A 17,955-nucleotide genomic window follows, 5' to 3' on the forward strand; every position below is an offset into this window, starting at 1 on the left:
AAGAGGGTGTAAGGACCATCTTAACTTCCCAAGTGCCATTACTGAGCTAAAATCAACCTCAATATGATCATGGCAGGTAAATTATGTATGTGTGTGTGTGTGTGTGTGTGTGTGTGTGTGTGTGTGTGTTTATGCATTTTCCCCCCTTACTGATGGAGAATAAGTTGGACATTGTGCCCCTCAATACTTCAGAATGGATTTCCTAAGGCCAAGGATATTTACTTTCATAAGCCAGGATAATTATCAAAAAATATGAAACTTAATATTAACACAATACTATTATATAATCTACTTAAAATTTACCAATTGTCCCAATAATGCACATTATAACTTCTTTTTTCCTGGTTCAGGATCCCATCCAGGATCATGTTTTACGTTTAATAGTCATGTGCTTTCGTTTGTTTTTAATCTGGAACAGTTCTTCAGTCTTTCTTTGTTTTTAAGACATTGTGACTTTTGAAAGTACAGGCCAGCTACTTTGTAAAAGTCCTTCAATCTGGGTTTGTCTGATGCTTCCTTCTGATTAGATTCAGGTCATGAATTTTTGGCAAGAACACTACATAAGTGATGAGGTGTCCTTCTCAGGGTATCACATCAAGAGGCATGTCAGTTTTCTCCCCTGAAAACTTACTATCTTTCCTTATGTAATTAATAATTACATTAGTTTCCCCAGGGACCACATTAATCCTTGGCTAATCAAATCATTCTTATTTGAAGCAGCTATTCCATCATTATCCTTGTCAATATTTGCCCCCTGAGTGTTAATTAGTCTAACTCTTCCAGATCCTCACAGATCACTGGCTTTGCCTGTGACTAGAGCAGAGCCACTTTCACAGACTTAAGAGTGTCTTACAACTTTTGCAAGATGTACATTTTTACTTTGCCACTGATTTGCTCTGTATTTGCACCATATTGACGGATATTTACAATGTCCGAGTCAGTGAGCAATCAACCCAACAAAGACGCTGCAGTGATAGGCCAGGGAAAGATGCCAGGGCCAAATCCGGTCATTACTAAGTCCTTCTCATGTTAGAATGAATTTTGTTTACCTGCACAGCCTAATAATTGTGAGGACCACTGTAGTATCTGCCATAACAAAAATACTATGTGAATTCTTCTGTTTCACAGCAGCGATTCCGGCTATGTCCTTCCTTGTTCCTCACAGTTACACCAAGGAACAATGGTTTACTGAAGCTAACAAATTAGAGTCCCTTATGTAACTTTAATTCATAATAATGTCCACTGTGAGACTCCCACACCATCTGGTTTGTGATCAAATGCTCCTTACCTCTTAAAACATGTTGGTAACTGGATAACAGAAACTGTAGATGCTCAACCAGTTCATCCCATGTCTGCCACTGGGTTTTATCCGACTGCAGAGATAGTAAAAGCAATTGGTAATAAATGCCTTCCTCAGTTAGAGGTTTTGTACAGTTTTCAAGTCACTTTTACATAATGTAAAATAGTGTAAAACACTTTTACATAATTTACTTAATCAAGGATTAAGGAAAAGGTTTTCTAGGCCTGGGACTGAAATAGGGAAAAATGTACCTGACACTTGAGCAGTGATGTGGAATTGTTCAGAAAATAGAGGGCCTGGGCCAAAGACAACGGCAGGCGGGTGGGTGTCTCACAGCTGTGGAGGAATATGATTTCCAGCACTTTGCAGCGCAGAAGGTGGCTCTCCATGGTAGTAAAGAACATCTCTCTGTATGGAGAAGAGAGAGAAAGAGTTCACCATCACAATTATTGTTTCACGGAACATATACCACAATTCTCCCTGAACGCTCTAACCTTTGCCCTAATCCAGAGAAGGCTAAGAAGGAATAGAATGAAGGCCTACAAAATCACAAAGCTTGTGGACAGGGCAGAAATGGATTTGTTCATGAATTAACAACTGTCAGAAGGAGGGAAAGTCTTTGATATTTGAAAAAGACTAGTTTAGGACACGTTAAGAAGAATTATATCATACTGTAACCAAGAGAATTAATCATGAGATTACATATTTCTGAATGGCCATAAGGTGCCAGGTACTGTTTGGCAGAAACAAGGAAAAATAAGAGAAATAAAAGAGGATATTGCTCTCAAAAAGCTGATAGTTGAACAGGGGCAAGAAGTATGAAATAGGAACCTACATAAAGCACAGGGCAAGTATACACATATGCGAGGTGCCTGTGGCGCTCTACAGACACAGAGAAGAGAGCACATTTGGTCAGAGGGCCGGAAGCAGCCTTCGTATGGAGGAGGTGGCACTGCTGACGGTGGTCTAGGAGTAAAGAAGGCCTGAGGCAGGAGGCATTTCAGTGCAGGGATAAACATGGGTAAAAACAAAGAAGTAAAAGTCATAGCTGGGGCACTGCAGTCTTCTTAAATTTCAAGTCTAGGACTTAAGAGTCCCAGAGGGACTCTGGCCCTTGACTTCGTCACTCTGTGCAGGGCAGTGCTTGGTCAGCGCGGGTGGGGTGGAGCACATTCAGAGGCTTCTGAGCTGGAGAGCTGTAAAATGGGGGCTGTGCTTCAGAAAGGTGAATCAAACTCATTGTTCTAAAAGCAATGTCAGCTTCCAAAAAAAAAAAAGTTATGAATCTCAGATGCACAGGGTGAATCTCTGAACTGCCTGAAGGTTTTTGCCTGAAGGTTTGTTTGGTGGTTCTTGCCAGGTCTGCTTGTCATAGCAGTTCTGAGGAATAGACGGCTCATGAGCAGATAAGGAGATGGCAGCAACAGAGCTAGCTCCAGATCTCAGAGTTCTTTCTTCTACAACTGCCCCTTTGCAGTTTTGCAACATCTGGAAAAATAGGGTGCTCTTTGTGCCACTGTCACTTATAAAAATGATAAATAACAAAGTATCTATTCATTTTTATTTTCTTTTTTCCCCTTTCCCTTTGCTGTTGCACTAGGCACAGGTATTATTTGTGTAAAAGCAAGGGTAAAAAAGCAGAATAAATACTTTAAAACCTTTGCTTCTTACCATTCAAAAGTTTAAAAAAGTCTGTAATATTTGTGAAAATCCATTTTATCTCTCTCTTTTAAAAAAAATAAATATATATATATTTATTTATTTATGGTTGTGTTGGGTCTTCGTTGCTGCGCGTGAGCTTTCTCTAGTTGCGGCGAGCGTAGGCTACTTTTCTTTGCGGTGCGCGGGCTTTTCCTCATGGTGGCTTCTCTTGATGCAGAGCACGGGCTCTAGGCACGTGGGTTTCAGTAGTTGTAGCACGTGGGCTTCAGTAGTTGTGGCATGCAGGCTCAGTAGTTGTGGATCACAGGCTCTAGAGCGCAGCCTCAGTAGTTGTGGCACACGGGCTTAGTTGCTCTGCGGCATGTGGGATCTTCCCAGACCGGAGCTCGAACCCATGTCCCCTGCATTGGCAGGTGGATTCTTAACCACTGCGCCACCAGGGAAGCCCCATTTTATCTCTTTAATGTGTGTGTTTTTTTAAAGTACAATTCTATACCTCCTCTGACAAATTTTCTTTTTTAATACAGAGGACTCCAAATGATTACATTTATAAGATATTCCCCCAATTCTTTTACAGTTTAATTTCTACTCTGTATTTGGCCTATTACTTTCACAAGACAGTTTTCCTATTTAATAACTTTTTATTTCAAACTGTATTTTCTCTTCCAATTTTTATTCCAGGGCCTGCATTTGTCCTGGTTTTATAACCCAAGATGGCAAACCCAGAAATATCCAAGGGACAAGAAAGTAATTTTAATGTATTGGACATAGTAGGAAATGGAGGTACAATTATCTATAGCAATTCAAATTCAAAATTTAAAAACAAGATACAGAGGAAGGCTAACATCCAGATCCAGCCTTAACAAGTATAGCTGGTATTGAATTTACTCTCCTATTATCAATAATTATAAACCTGTACAAAATATACGAAATAACTATTTTCAGGCATTGGACAAGCTACTACCAATGACTATTATTCTTGAGAGAAGGGAAACAAAGGTGGTGAACCCCACGCTTACCCCAGATTTCTTTCTAACTAAGGCAGAGGAAAGCGTGGGTCCCAAACAGAAAGCAGTGGGCTTGTTGGGCAGAGCAAACGAGACTGGAGTTCAGTAGAGCTGAGGTGGCTGGAATTTGTGTCAGAGAAGAGGGAGCTCAAGAAATATGTGTAAGGGGCCCCCTTGGCACAGGGACAGGGATAAGATCCAAAAGCCTGGGAGAGAACAGCTAGTGAGGAGCTATGAGCTGACTGGGGATTCAGGAGAGTGCCCAGTGCTGAAAGACATGGGGTTTCAATGAGCTAGAGGAGAGATCTCATTGAACATGTTGGGCATTCAGGTGCAACCCCAGAAAGACTAAGCTACAAGACTAGTATCTTAAGAAGGGTTGGGGCTTCCCTGGTGGCGCAGTGGTTGAGAGTCCGCCTGCCGATGCAGGGGACACGGGTTCGTGCCCCGGTCCGGGAGGATCCCACATGCCGCGGAGCGGCTGGGCCCATGAGCCATGGCCGTTGAGCCTGCGCGTCCGGAGCCTGTGCTCCACAACGGGAGAGGCCACAACAGTGAGAGGCCCGCATACCATAAAAAAAAAAAAAAAAAAAAAAGAAGGGTTGATTTAGAACACCCTTACAAATCCTAGAAACAAGCCTTAAAAGGAGAAAGCTAATCTGCCAGTAAATCACTGTCTGCAAGAATGAAACTCAATACTCTTTAAAGGAAGTCAGCAAATTTCAGACTCTCAACAATGTGGCACTCATAATGTTCAGCACACAATAACAAATTATTAGACAGGGGAAAAAGCAGGAAAATGTGATTCATAACCAGGAGTAAAATGTCCATAGAAACAGGCTAAGAGTTGATACAGATGTTGGAATTAGTAGACAAGGACTTTAGAACAGCTATTATAAATATGTTCAAAATTAACCAACCAACCATCCAACCAGCCGACCAACTAACCAAGATGTATATAATCAGTGATTAGATGGGGACACTTAGCAAAGAGAAATGGACACTATAACAATGAACCAAATGGAGACTCTAGAACTGAAAAACACAATACCTGAAAAAAAAAATCACTGGATAGGCTTAACAACAATTGGGCACCACAAAAGAGAAGATCAGGGAGCATGAAGACTATCCAAAGTGAAAAAGAGAAAAAAAAAAGACAAGACAAAACAAAATAAAACAAAACAACAACAGTAGAAAACACCAGATCCTCAGTGTTCTGTGGAACAGTGTCATACAGCTTAATGTATATGTACTTGAATTTCCAGAAGATGAAAGTTTGGGGCAAAAATAATGGCCAAGATATTTCAAAAATTGATCAAAAATATCAACTCACAGATTCCAGAATCTCAATAAACCCCAAGCAGGATAAACATAAAGGAAACCACACCTAGTTATAATAATCAAATTGCTGAAAACAAAAAAAAGCAGCCAGAGAAAAAAGACACATGGCATATAACGGAACAAAAGTAAGAAATTCTAATGACTTCTCATCAGCAAGCCAGAAGAAAATGGAACATCTTTAAAATAAATTAAAAATACCTATCAATCTAGAACTCATATCAAGTAAAAACACCATTCATATATGAAGGTAAAGTAAAAACATTTCCAGATAAACAAAAGCTGAGAGAATTCATTACGGTAGACCTGCACTACAAAAAATGTTAAAAGAAGATAAGTTCTTTAGGTGGAAAAGAAATGATACCAAATGGAACTTGGATCTTCAACAAAGAAAGAAGAACACCCAAAATGGTAGTTATGTGGATCTGATGTGTGTTTTATTTCAGCACCACTAAGCAATTAACTCAATTCTGACACTATTTACCATAGTGTCAGATCCCACAGGTTAAGGGCTCAATCCTACAAGACTGCCCTCCCACTCTCTCTTCAGATGCCAATTGGAAAGTCCAGGTTGTTGACCTGTGTGCTTCTGAACCACTTAGCTATAGATCGAAGGTTCCCAGAAACCCATCTTAGGTTTGATTAATTTGTTACAGTGGCTCACGGAACTCAGAGAAACACTTTACTTACTAGATTACCAGTTTATTATAAAAGGATATAACTCAAGAACAGCCAAATGGGAGAGATGCATAAGGTATGGGGAAAGGGTGAGGCCCTTCCATGCTCTCTGGGTACATCACTCTACAGGCATCTCCACCTGTTTACCAACCTGGAAGCTCTCTGAACCCAGTCCTTTTGGGTTTTCAAGGAAGCTGCATTAGATAGGCACGACTGATTAAATCATTGGTCATTGGTAATTGAACTCAAACTCCAGCCCCTGCCCCTTCCCAGGAGGGGGCGGTGGGGTGGGGGGAGGGCTGGGAGTGGAGGGTTGGAGTCCCAACCCTCTAATTACATGGTTCCCCTGGCAACCAGCTCCTAACCTTAGGTCACCAAATGCTTTCTGAAAGACCCCTCACTAACATAACAAAGATAACTTGATCACCCTTATCACTTAAAAAACTCCAAAAGAGCTCTGTGCCAGGAACAGGATGAAGATCAAATATATATATTTCTTATTATAGGTCATAATATCACAGTTAGGTAGTATAAAGACTTTCCCCCCCATATCTCTGAATTTCTTTTAAAAACAAGTAAATGTTTAAAGCAAAAATATGATCCCATCCTGGAGTAAAATGTATGACAACAATAGCACAGAGGATGGGAGTGGGGTAAATGGAAATACATAGTTATAAGGTTCTTACATTACATGTTATGATATAATATTAACTCAAGGCAAACTCTAGTAAGTTAAGAATGCATATTGTAATTCCAAGAGCAACCATTAAAAAAAGTAAAACATTTGCTGAAAAAGCATGTGATAAAATTCAATACCCGCTCATGATAAAAACTGAGAAAACTAGGAATAGAAGGGAACTTCTTCAACTTATTAATGAACATCTACAAAAAAACCTATAGCTGGCATCATAATTAATGGTGAGCTCATATTTTAATTAATCAATAATTAATGAACTGAATGCCTTCCCCTAGATCATGAACAAAGGTGTCTGCTTTCATCACTCTATTCAACATAGTACTGAAAGTTCTAGCCAGTGCAGTAAGGCAATAAAAGGCACACTGATGGGAAAAAAAAAGAAATAAAACTTTCCCTATTTGCAGATGACATGATGGTCTACACAGACAATCCTAAGGAATCTTTGGCACAAAAGCATTTTCCATAAAAGAAAAAGCTGATAAATTGGACTTCATTAAAATTTAAAACTTGTTTTTTGAAAGACCTTGTTAAAGAGGATGAAAAGACAAACTACAGAATGGGAGAAAATATTTGCAAACTACAGATCTGAAAAAGGATTGTATCTAGAATATATAAAGACTCTTAAAAGTCAACAGTAGGAGAGCAGAGTCAAGATGGAGATGTGGGAAGATGTGGAGTTAGCGTCTCCCTGCAACTAGGGCGCCTGCCGGCCGCTGGTGGGGGACTCTGATGCCCAAGGAGATGGGAGGAACCCCAAAGTGAACCGGTAGGATGTAGGGGGACTGATGGGGGAGGAGAAGTGGAGGCCAGACAGGATTGGCACCCCTGAGGCCAGGGAGATCAGGAGAGGCAGGTGGGAGGGACTCTCCAGGAAGAGCGGGAGAGGAGGGAGGGCGATGGCCTGGGGTGGCCAGGGAGCCTGCTGAGCTCCCAGGCCGGTACCCCACCTCCAAAACCCCATCCAGGCTGCGTGGGTCCTGGGGGCATAGGAGGGAGGCAGGGAGATCAGGAGAGGCAGTTGGGAGGAGCCATCCGGGAGGAGTGGGGGAACAGCGGAGGGCGATTGCCCCTCTCACTTGGGTACGGGGAGCCTGCTGAGCTCCCAGGCCTGTCCCCTGCCCTCCAAAGCCCCCTCCAGGCTGTGTAGGTCCTTGAGGGCATAGGAGGGAGGCGGGAAGATCAGGAGAGGCAGGGGGGAGGGGCCCTCCCAGACTGGAGGAGCAGGAGAGGAGAGGAGGGCGTTTGTCCCACCCACTCGAGCCCAGGAAGCCTGCTGGGCTCCCAGGTGAAGTCCCCTGCCCACTCAGACCAGGGGTGGGGGGCACGCCTGGGCCCCTTCTGTTCCTTGAGACTAAGCCCCATCCCCCACAGCCCCCAGGGCCTGTTCCAGCCCTGTGGGTCCTGAGCATTGGCCCCACCCACCACCCAAACCTCACCCTTGCTTAGGCCCTGCCCTCTGCAGCCAAAGCCTCCTCCCCCACCCTCCTTTTTTTCCCTCCTCTTTTTTACTACTGTGGTACTGTTGTACCTTCCGGTTGTTGATTCATCTATATTTTTATTTTTATATTCTTCCTAACATAGCTGTTAGTTTCCTAGTCTAATTTTATTTTTTACTTTGTTATTGTATTTTATTTTTTTGCCAACCCAGGCAGCTTGTGGGATCTTGGTTCATGAGCCTGCCAGGGTAAGGACAAAGCTCCTGCGGTGGGAGTTCTGAGTCCGAACCACTGGACTAACAGAGAACCTCAGACCCCAGGGAATTTTCATTGGAATGAGGTCTCACGGAGTTCCTCGTCTTAGCACCAAGACCCAGCTCTACCCAGTAGCCTACAAACCCCAGTGTTGGAAGCCTCAGGCCAAACAACCAGTAAGACAAGAACACAGCCCACTCATTAAAAAAAAAAAAAAAGAGACGGCAAAATAATATGTCACAGATGAAGGAGCAAGGTAAAAACCTACAAGACCAAAAATATGAAGAGGAAATAGGCAATCTAGCTGAAAAAGAATTCAGAGTAATGATAGTAATGATGATTCAGAATCTCGGAAATAGAATGGAGGCACAGACTGAGAAAATACAAGAAATGTTTAACAAAGATCTAGAAGAAATAAAGAACAAACAGAGATGAACAACACAATAACCGAAATAAAAAATACAGTAGAAGGACTCAGTAACAGAAAAACTGAGGCGGAAGAACGAGTAAGTGAGCTGGAAGACAAAATGGTGGAAATAACTGTCGAGGAGCAGAATAAAGAAAAAAGAATGAAAAGAATTGAAGACAATCTCGGAGATCTCTGGGACAACACTAAACACACCAATATTCGAATTATAGGGGTCCCAGAAGAAGAAGAGAAAAAGAAAGAGTCTGAGAAAATATTTGAAGAGATTATAGTGGAAAACTTCCCTAACATGGGAAAGAGTCACTTAAGTCCAGGAAGCAAAGAGAGTCCCATACAGGATAAACCCTAGGAAAAACACACCAAGACACATATTATTCAAACTAACAAAAATTAAATTCAAAGAAAAATATTAAAAGCAGCAAGGGAAAAACAAAAAATAACATATAAAGGAATCCCCATAAGCTTATCAGCTGATTTTTCAGCAGAAACTTTGCAGGCCAGAAGGGAGTGGCAGGATATACTTAAAGTGATGAAAGAGAAAAACCTACAACCAAGATTACTCTACCCAGCAAGGATCTCACTCAGATTCAATGGAGAAGTCAAAAGCTTTTCAGACAAGCAAAAGCTAAGAGAAATCAGCACCACCAAACCAGCTTTACAACAAACGCTAAAGAAATTTCTCTAAGCGGGAAACACAAGAGAAGAAAAAGACCCACAGAAACAAACCCAAAACAATTAAGAAAATAGTAATAGGAACACACATATCGATAATAACCTTGATTATTAAATGGATTAAATGCCCCAACCAAAAGACACAGACTGGCTGAATGGATACAAAAACAAGACCCATATATATGCTGTCTACAAGAGACCCACTTCACATCTAGGGACATATACAGACTGAAAGTGAAGGGATGGAAAAAGATATTCCATGCATATGGAAATCAAAAGAAAGCTGGAGTAGCAATATTGTATCAGATAAAATAGACTTTAAAAATAAAGACTGTTACAAGAGATAAGGAAGGACACTACATAATGATCAAAGGATCAATCCAAGAAGAAGATATAACAATTATAAATATATATGCACCCAGCATAGGAGTACCTCAATACATAAGGCAAATGCTAACAACCATGAAAGGAGAAATCGACAGTAACACAATAATAGTAGGGGACTTTAACACCCTACTTACACCAATGGACAGATCATCCAAACAGAAAATAAATAAGGAAACACAAACTTTAAATGACACAAAAGACCAGATAGATCTAGCTGATATTTATAGAACATTCCACCCAAAGGTGGCAGAATACACCTTCTTCTCAAGTGCACATGGAACATTCTTCAGGACAGATCACATCTTGGGTCACAAATCAAGCCTCGGAAAATTTTTAAAAATTGAAATCATATCAAGCATCTTTTCTGACCACATGCTAGGAGATTGGAAATCAATCACAGGAAAAAAACTGTAAAAAACACAAATACATGGAGGCTAAACAGTGCACTACTAAATAACCAAGGGATCACTGAAGAAATCAAAGAAGAAATTAAAAAAATACATAGGAACAAATGACAGTGAAAACACGACAACCCAAAACCTATGGGACGCAGCAAAAGCAGTTCTAAGAGGGAAGTTTATAGCAATACAATCTCACTTCAAGAAACAAGAAAAATCTCAAATAAAAAATCTAACTCTACACTTAAAACAGCTAGAGAAAGAAGAACAAAGAAAACCCAAAGTCAGTAGAAGGAAAGAAATCATAAAGACAAGAGCAGAAATGAAATAGAAATGAAGAAAACAATAGCAAAGCTCAATAAAACTAAAAGCTGGTTCTTTGAGAAAAACAAAGTTGATAAACCCTTAGTCAGGCTCATCAAGGAAAAAAGGGAGAGGACACAAATCAATAAAATTGGAAATGAAAAAGGAGAAATCACAACTGACACTGTAGAAATACAAAGGATTATAAGAGACTACTACAAACAACTATATGCCAATAAAATGGACAACCATGAGGAAATGGACAAATTCTTGGAAGGGTACAATTTTCCAAGACTGAACCAGGAAGAACTAGAAAATATAAACAGACCTATCAGGGGCTTCCCTTGTGGCGCAGTGGTTGAGAGTCCACCTGCCGATGCAGGGGATACGGGTTTGTGCCCCGGTCCGGGAAGATCCCACGTGCCGCTGAGCGGCTGGGCCCGTGAGCCATGGCCGCTGAGCCTCCGCGTCCGGAGCCTGTGCTCCTCAACGGGAGAGGCCACAGCAGTAAGAGGTCCGCGTACCGCAAACAACAACAACAACAACAACAACAACAACAAAAACAAAAAAAGCCAGACCTATCACAAGTAATGAAATTGAAACTGTAATTAAAAATATTCCAACAAACAAAAGTCCAGAACCAGATGGCTTCACAGGTGAATTCTATCAAACATTTAGAGAAGAGCTAACACCAATCCTTCTCAAACTCTTCCAAAAAAAATCCTGAACAAAATATTAGTAAACAGAATCCAACAGCACATTGAAAGGATCACACACCATGATCAAGTGGGATTTATCCCAGGGATGCAAGGATTCTTCAATATATGCAAATCAATCAATATGATACACCACATTAACAAATTAAGGAATAAAAACCATATGATCATCTCAATAGATGCAGAAAAAGCTTTTGAAAAAATTCAGCACCCATTTATGATAAAAACTCTCTAGAAAATGGGCATAGAGGGAAACTACCTCAACATAATAAAGGCCATATATGACAAACCCACAGCAAGCATCATACTCAATGGGGAAAAACTGAAAGCATTTCCACTAAGATCAGGAACAAGACAAGGATGTCCACTCTCACCACTCTTATTCAACATAGTTTTGGAAGTCCTAGCCACAGCAATCAGAGAAGAAAAAGAAGCAAAAGGAATACAAATTGGAAAAGAAGTAAAACTGTCACTGTTTGCAGATGACATGATACTATACATAGAAAATCCTAAAGATGCCACCAGAAAATTACTAGAACTAATCAATGAATTTGGTAAGGTTGCAGGATACAAAATTAATGCACAGAAATCTCTGGCATTCCAATACACCAGCAACAAAAAATCAGAAACAGAAACTAAGGAAACACTTCCATTTACCATTGCAACAAAAAGAATAAAATACCTAGGAATAAGCCTAAGGAGGTGAAAGACTTGCACTCAGAAAACTATAAAACACTGACGAAAGAAATCAAAGATGACATAAACAGATGGAGGAATATACCATGTTCTTGGATTGGAAGAATCAATATTGTGAAAATGACTATACTACCTAAGGCAATCTACAGATTCAATGCAATCCCTATCAAACTACCAATGGCATTCTTCACAGAATTAGAACAAAAAATCTTACAATTCGTATGGAAACACAAAAGACTCTGAATAGCCAAGGAATCTTGAGAAAGAAAGATGGAGTTGGAGGAATCAGGCTCCCCGACTTCAAACTATACTACAAAGCTACAGTAATCAAGACAGTATGGTACTGGCACAAAAACAGAAATACAGATCTATGGTACAGGATAGAATGCCCAGAGATAAACCCACGCACATATGGGCACTTAATTACGACAAAGGAGGCAAGAACATACAATGGAGAAAAGACATCCTCTCCAATAAGTGATGCTGGGAAAACTGGACAGCTATGTGTAAAAGAATGAAATTAGAATACTACCTAACACCATACACAAAAATAAACTCCATATGGATTAAACGGTTAAACATAAGGCCAGACACTATAAAACTCTTAGAGGAAAACATAGGAAAAAACACTCTTTGACATAAACCACAGCAAGATCTTTTTTGACGCATATCTTAGAGTAACAGAAATAAAAACAAAAATAAACAAATGGGACTTAAACTTAAGAGCTTTTGCACAGCAAAGGAAACCATAACCAAGACAAAAAGACAACCCTCAGAATGGGAGAAAATAATATTTGAAAATGAAATAACAAAGGATTAATCTCCAAAATATACAAACAGCTCATGGAGCTCAATATGAAAAAAATCAAACAATACAGTTAAAAAATGGATGGAAGACCTAAACAGACATTTCATACAGATGGCCAAGAGGCACATGAAAAGATGCTCAACATCACTAATTATTAGAGAAATGTAAATCAAAACTACAATGAGGTATCACCTCACGCTGGTCAGAATGGCCATTTTCAAAAAATCTAGAAACAATAAATGCTGGAAAGGGTGTGGTGAAAAGGGAATCCTCCTGCACTGTTGGTGGGAATGTAAATTGATACAACCACTATGGAAAACAGTATGCAGGTTCCTTAAAAAACTAAAAAGAGAACTACCATATATGACCCAGCAATCCCACTACTGGGCATATACCCTGAGAAAACCATAATTCAAAAAGGGACATGTACCAATGTTCACTGCAGCACTATTTACAATAGCCAGGACATGGAACCAACCTAAATGTCCATTGACAGATGAATGGGTAAGGAAGATGTGGCACATATGCACAACGGAATATTACTCAGCCATAAAAAGAAACAAAATGGAGTTATCTGTAGTGAGGTGGATGGGCCTAGAGTCTCTCATACAGAGTGAAGTAAGTCAGAAAGAGAAAAACAGATACCATATGCTAACACATATATATGGAATCTAAAAAAAAAAAAGGTACTGATGAACCTAGTTGTAGGGCAGGAATAAAGAGATAGACATAGAAAATGGACTTGAGGACATGGGGTGGGAGGGCGAAGTGAGAGTAGCATTGACATACATACATTACCAAATGTAAAATAGTTGGCTGGTGGGAAGCAGCAGCATAGTACAGGGAGATCGTCTTGGTGCTTTACGATGACCTAGAGGGGGGATGGGAGGGAGGCTCAAGAGGGAAGGGATATGGGGACATGTGTATGCATATGGCTATTCGCTTCATTGTGCAACAGAAACTAACACAGTATTGTGAAGTAATTATATTCCAATAAAGATCTATTAAAAAAAAACAAACTCAGTAAAAAAGCAAGCAATCTATTTAGAACATGAGAAAAAAATATTTTAGTGACGATGTTATACAGATGGTATTAAGCACATGAAAAGATGTTCAACTTCATTAGCCATCAGAGAAATGAAGATGAAAATCACAATGAGAATCCACCACACACCTATCAGAATGGCTAAAATAAAAAACAGTAACAACACCAAATGCTGGCCAGGATGCAGAGAAACTGGATCACTCATATACTGCTGGGGGGAATGTAAAACCGTACAGCCACTCAAGGAAACAGTTTGGCAGTTTCTTAAAAAAATTAAATAAGTAACTACTATATAATACAAAAATTGCTCTCCTTGGCATTTATTCCATAGAAATGAAGACTTACATTTATTCAAAAATTTGTACATGAATGTTTATACAAGTTTTATTCATAATAGCCCCAAACTGGAAACAAGACAAATATCCTTCAGGGGGTAAATGGTTAAAAAAACAAAATCAAAGGTACACCCACACTATGGAATACTATTCAGCAATAAAAAATAATCAACTATTGATAGATACAACAACCTGAATGAATCTCCAGAGATTTATGCTAAGTGAAAAAGCCAATCCCCAAAGCTTACATACTGTATGATTCCACTTACACAGTATCTTGAAATGACAAAACTATAAAAATGAAAAATAGACTAGTAGTTGCCAAGGGTTAAGAAGGGGTGGCGGTGGGAGGGTATAGTTATAAAAGGGCAAAATGAATAATCCTTATGACTATGGAAATGTGCTCTATCTTGGCTTCTATCATTCTTTGTTTTTATTTTTAAAAATTGAAAAAATTTTTATTTTATTTATTTTTATTTATTTATTTATTTTTGCAGTACGCGGGCCTCTCACTGTTGTGGCCTCCCCCATTGCGGAGCACAGGCTCAGCGGCCATGGCTCACTGGCCTAGCCGCTCTGCGGCATGTAGGATCTTCCTGGACCGGGGCATGCATCAGCAGGCGGACTCTCAACCACTGCGCCACCAGGGAAGCCCCTTATTTTATTTATTTTTATTTTTGGCTGCATTGGGTTGCTGCACATGGGCTTTCTCTATTTGCTGTGAGTGGGGGTTACTCTTTGTTGCAGTGCGCGGGCTTCTTATTGCGGTGGCCTCTCTCATTGCGGAGCACGGGCTCTAGGCACGCAGGCCTCAGCAGTTGCGGCACGTGGGCTCAGTAGTTGTGGCTCACGGACTCTAGAGTGCAGGCTCAGTAGTTGAGGCTCACGGGCTTAGTTTCCTTGCAGCATGTGGGATCTTCCCAGACCGGGGCTCAAACCTGTGTCCCCTGCATTGGCAGGTGGATTCTTAACCACTGCGCCACCAGGGACGTCCATTCTTGATATCCTGGTTGTGATACATGCACTAAAGTTTTGCAATATGTTATCATTGGGCAAAATTGTGTAAAGAGTACATGTGATCTCTCTGTATTATTCCTTACAACTGCATAAGAATCTACAACTATGTCAAAATAAATTTTTCATTTAAAAAAGTTAAAAAGCCATAGGAAAGATAAAATGGAATAATAGAAAATAATTAATCCAAAAGAAGGCAGAAAAGGAGGTAAAAATGAACAAAGAACAAAAGGGACAAACAGGAAACAAACAGTAAGATGACAGATGTAAAACCAATAATTAAATTAAATGTAAATGGAATAAATAACTCCAGTTAAAAGGCAGGGATTGTCAGATGCCTAAAAAAGCAAATCTGACTATATGCTGTTTACAATAAATATACCTTTTTTTAAAACTTTTTGTTATACTCAGAGAAGAGTTGTAAGAATAGTACAAATAATTCCCAAATACCCTTAGTATTTTTCACTCAGGTTCCCCAAGTGTTAAACATTTACCATATCTTCTTCTTTTTTTTTTTTGCAGTACGAGAGCCTCTCACTGTTGTGGCCTCTCCCGTTGCGGAGCACAGGCTCCGGACGTGCAGGCTCAGCAGCCATGGCTCATGGGCCTAGCCGCTCCACGGCATATGGGATCTTCCTGGACCAGGACACGAACCCGTGTCCCCTGCACTGGCAGGCGGACTCTCAACCACTGCGCCACCAGTGAAGCCCTACCATATCTTCTTTATCCTTCTTACTAACTCTGTCTTTCTATTTTTTTTCTAAACTATTTGATAGTAAGTTGCAGACATGATGCCCATTTATCCCTAAATACTTACAGTGTATAATTCCTAAAAACAAGCGCATTCTCTAAGATAACCACGTACAATGATAAAAAAAAATCAGAAAATTAATCTTAATGCAATACTATTATATTAACTGATTTAATCAGATTTTTTTCATTGTCTTAATGATGCTATTAATAGCAAAAGAAAATCCCAGATTATGCATTGCATTCAGTTGCCTGTTTTTTAATGTCCTTTGATCTGGAACAGTTCCTCATTCTTGCTTTGTCTTTCGTGACATTGACATTTTGGAAAAGTGCAGGTCAGTTTTTTTCATAGAATGTTTCTCATTTGGGATTTCTCTGATATTTGCCCATGATTTGATCGAGATTATGCATTTTTTGGCAAGAGGACTGCAAAAATGTTGTGTGTATCATATCAAGGGGCATATGATGTCAATTTGTCCCATTGATGGTGTTAATTTTGATCACTTGACTATGGTAGTATCTCCACAGTAAAGTTATTATTTTTCACTTCATAATTAATATCTCGTGAGAATATACTTTGAGATTATGCAAATATCTTGGTACTCCACAAACTTTCACAATTTTAGTACACACTCATACCTGAATTTCTCTTATTATGATGGTTGCCAAATGGCATTTTTTCCCTAATTCATCATTTCTTCTTATATTTATTAGCTGGCTTTCTAATATAAGGAAGAGAGTCCATTTTCTTCCTTCCTATCAGTATTAGAATCATGCATTCTTATTTTACACAACAGTTTATAATGTTTTATTGTCAATATTTATTTGATACTCAAATTATCCCAGATTTAGTCAGTGGAAGCCCTTTATGCTTCTTTTGACATGTTCTGAACATTCCTTGAACATTTCCTCACTTTCTGGAACAAGATGTTCTAGGCTCATTTTATACTTTACCTCAGCTCTGGAATTCGTCATTTCCTTAAAGAACTCTGGTTCCTTTTAGTATAAACTAGTATTTAGAAACAAAGATCTGAGTACTAGGTGTGCTCATTGCTACTAGGGTGTAATTGTTTCTATGCTCTCTCAGTGGGTAAAGGTAGGAAACAGATGTATGAATTCACACACACAATATATATATATATATAAAACACACTCACACATCTACATTTATTCCTATATCTATCTATATTTATTAGAAACCACAAGTTCATGTTGATACCTCCAATTCCAATCCAGCAACACAGGGTTCCTTCTATCCTTTCCCCTTTTCATATGTGTAACTCTCTTCTCTGACAGTGAGAAACTTGGCTCTCATTAACCACAATACATTTATTTGTTTAATCCTAGCATACACATAAGATGGTTTTGAATTGTTAACTCATACTTTCTGTGAAAAAGAAATTTACTAACTAGAGTTTAATATTTACTTACACTTCATTTTGTCTTTAGCCTGAGGGCGTTTAGTCCAGGTACTGTGTTTTACCTTACTTGGACAGACTAGTGGTTTCCAGGGATTGGAGAAGATGAATAGTTACCCGTAAAAGGGTAGTACAAGGGATCTTTGTGGTGATGGAACAGTTCCATATATCTTGATTGTGCTGGTGGTTATATGAAGCTACAAATGTGATAAAATTACACAGAACTACCCTCAAATGAGTGCAATCTAGGTGAAATGGATGAAATCCGAATATGTTCTGTGGATTATACCAATGTCAATTTCCTTTTTGTGATACTGTTATAGTTATGCAAGATGTAATCACTAGGGGAAAGAGGGTGAAGGGTATACAGGACCCCTCTGTACTAGTTTTTGCAACTTCCTGTGAATCTATAATTATTTAAAAATAAGAAGTAAAAAAAAAAGTTGCTTGGGCTTGTCCTCCCTCCCATTCCCCACCCCATGGTCCCAATTATTATTCATTTAAAACACAGGTTAATTTGTGTCTGTTTGTATTGCATGTTAGGCTCCCATCCAACTTCCTTGCTGGTTTATTTTTCTTTTTTTGAGTATATAAAACATTAATATGGTTCTAA

General features: G+C 39.5%; 1 protein-coding gene across 1 annotated transcript in view; it reads right to left on the bottom strand.

Moving 5' to 3' along the window:
* Positions 1-17,955, bottom strand: part of SIMC1 (SUMO interacting motifs containing 1) — a gene marked incomplete at both ends in the record, with an annotated part of 99,537 nt that overhangs the window by 5,650 nt on the left and 75,932 nt on the right. The window contains 2 exons of the mRNA XM_079703452.1: positions 1,289-1,373; positions 1,552-1,708. Of these exons, the coding sequence (XP_079559578.1) occupies positions 1,289-1,373; positions 1,552-1,708 (242 nt within the window). The remainder of the gene's footprint in view (positions 1-1,288; positions 1,374-1,551; positions 1,709-17,955) is intronic.

The sequence above is a fragment of the Hyperoodon ampullatus genome (genome assembly GCF_949752795.1).
Source record: "Hyperoodon ampullatus genome assembly, chromosome: 4".
Lineage (NCBI taxonomy): Eukaryota > Metazoa > Chordata > Mammalia > Artiodactyla > Ziphiidae > Hyperoodon > Hyperoodon ampullatus.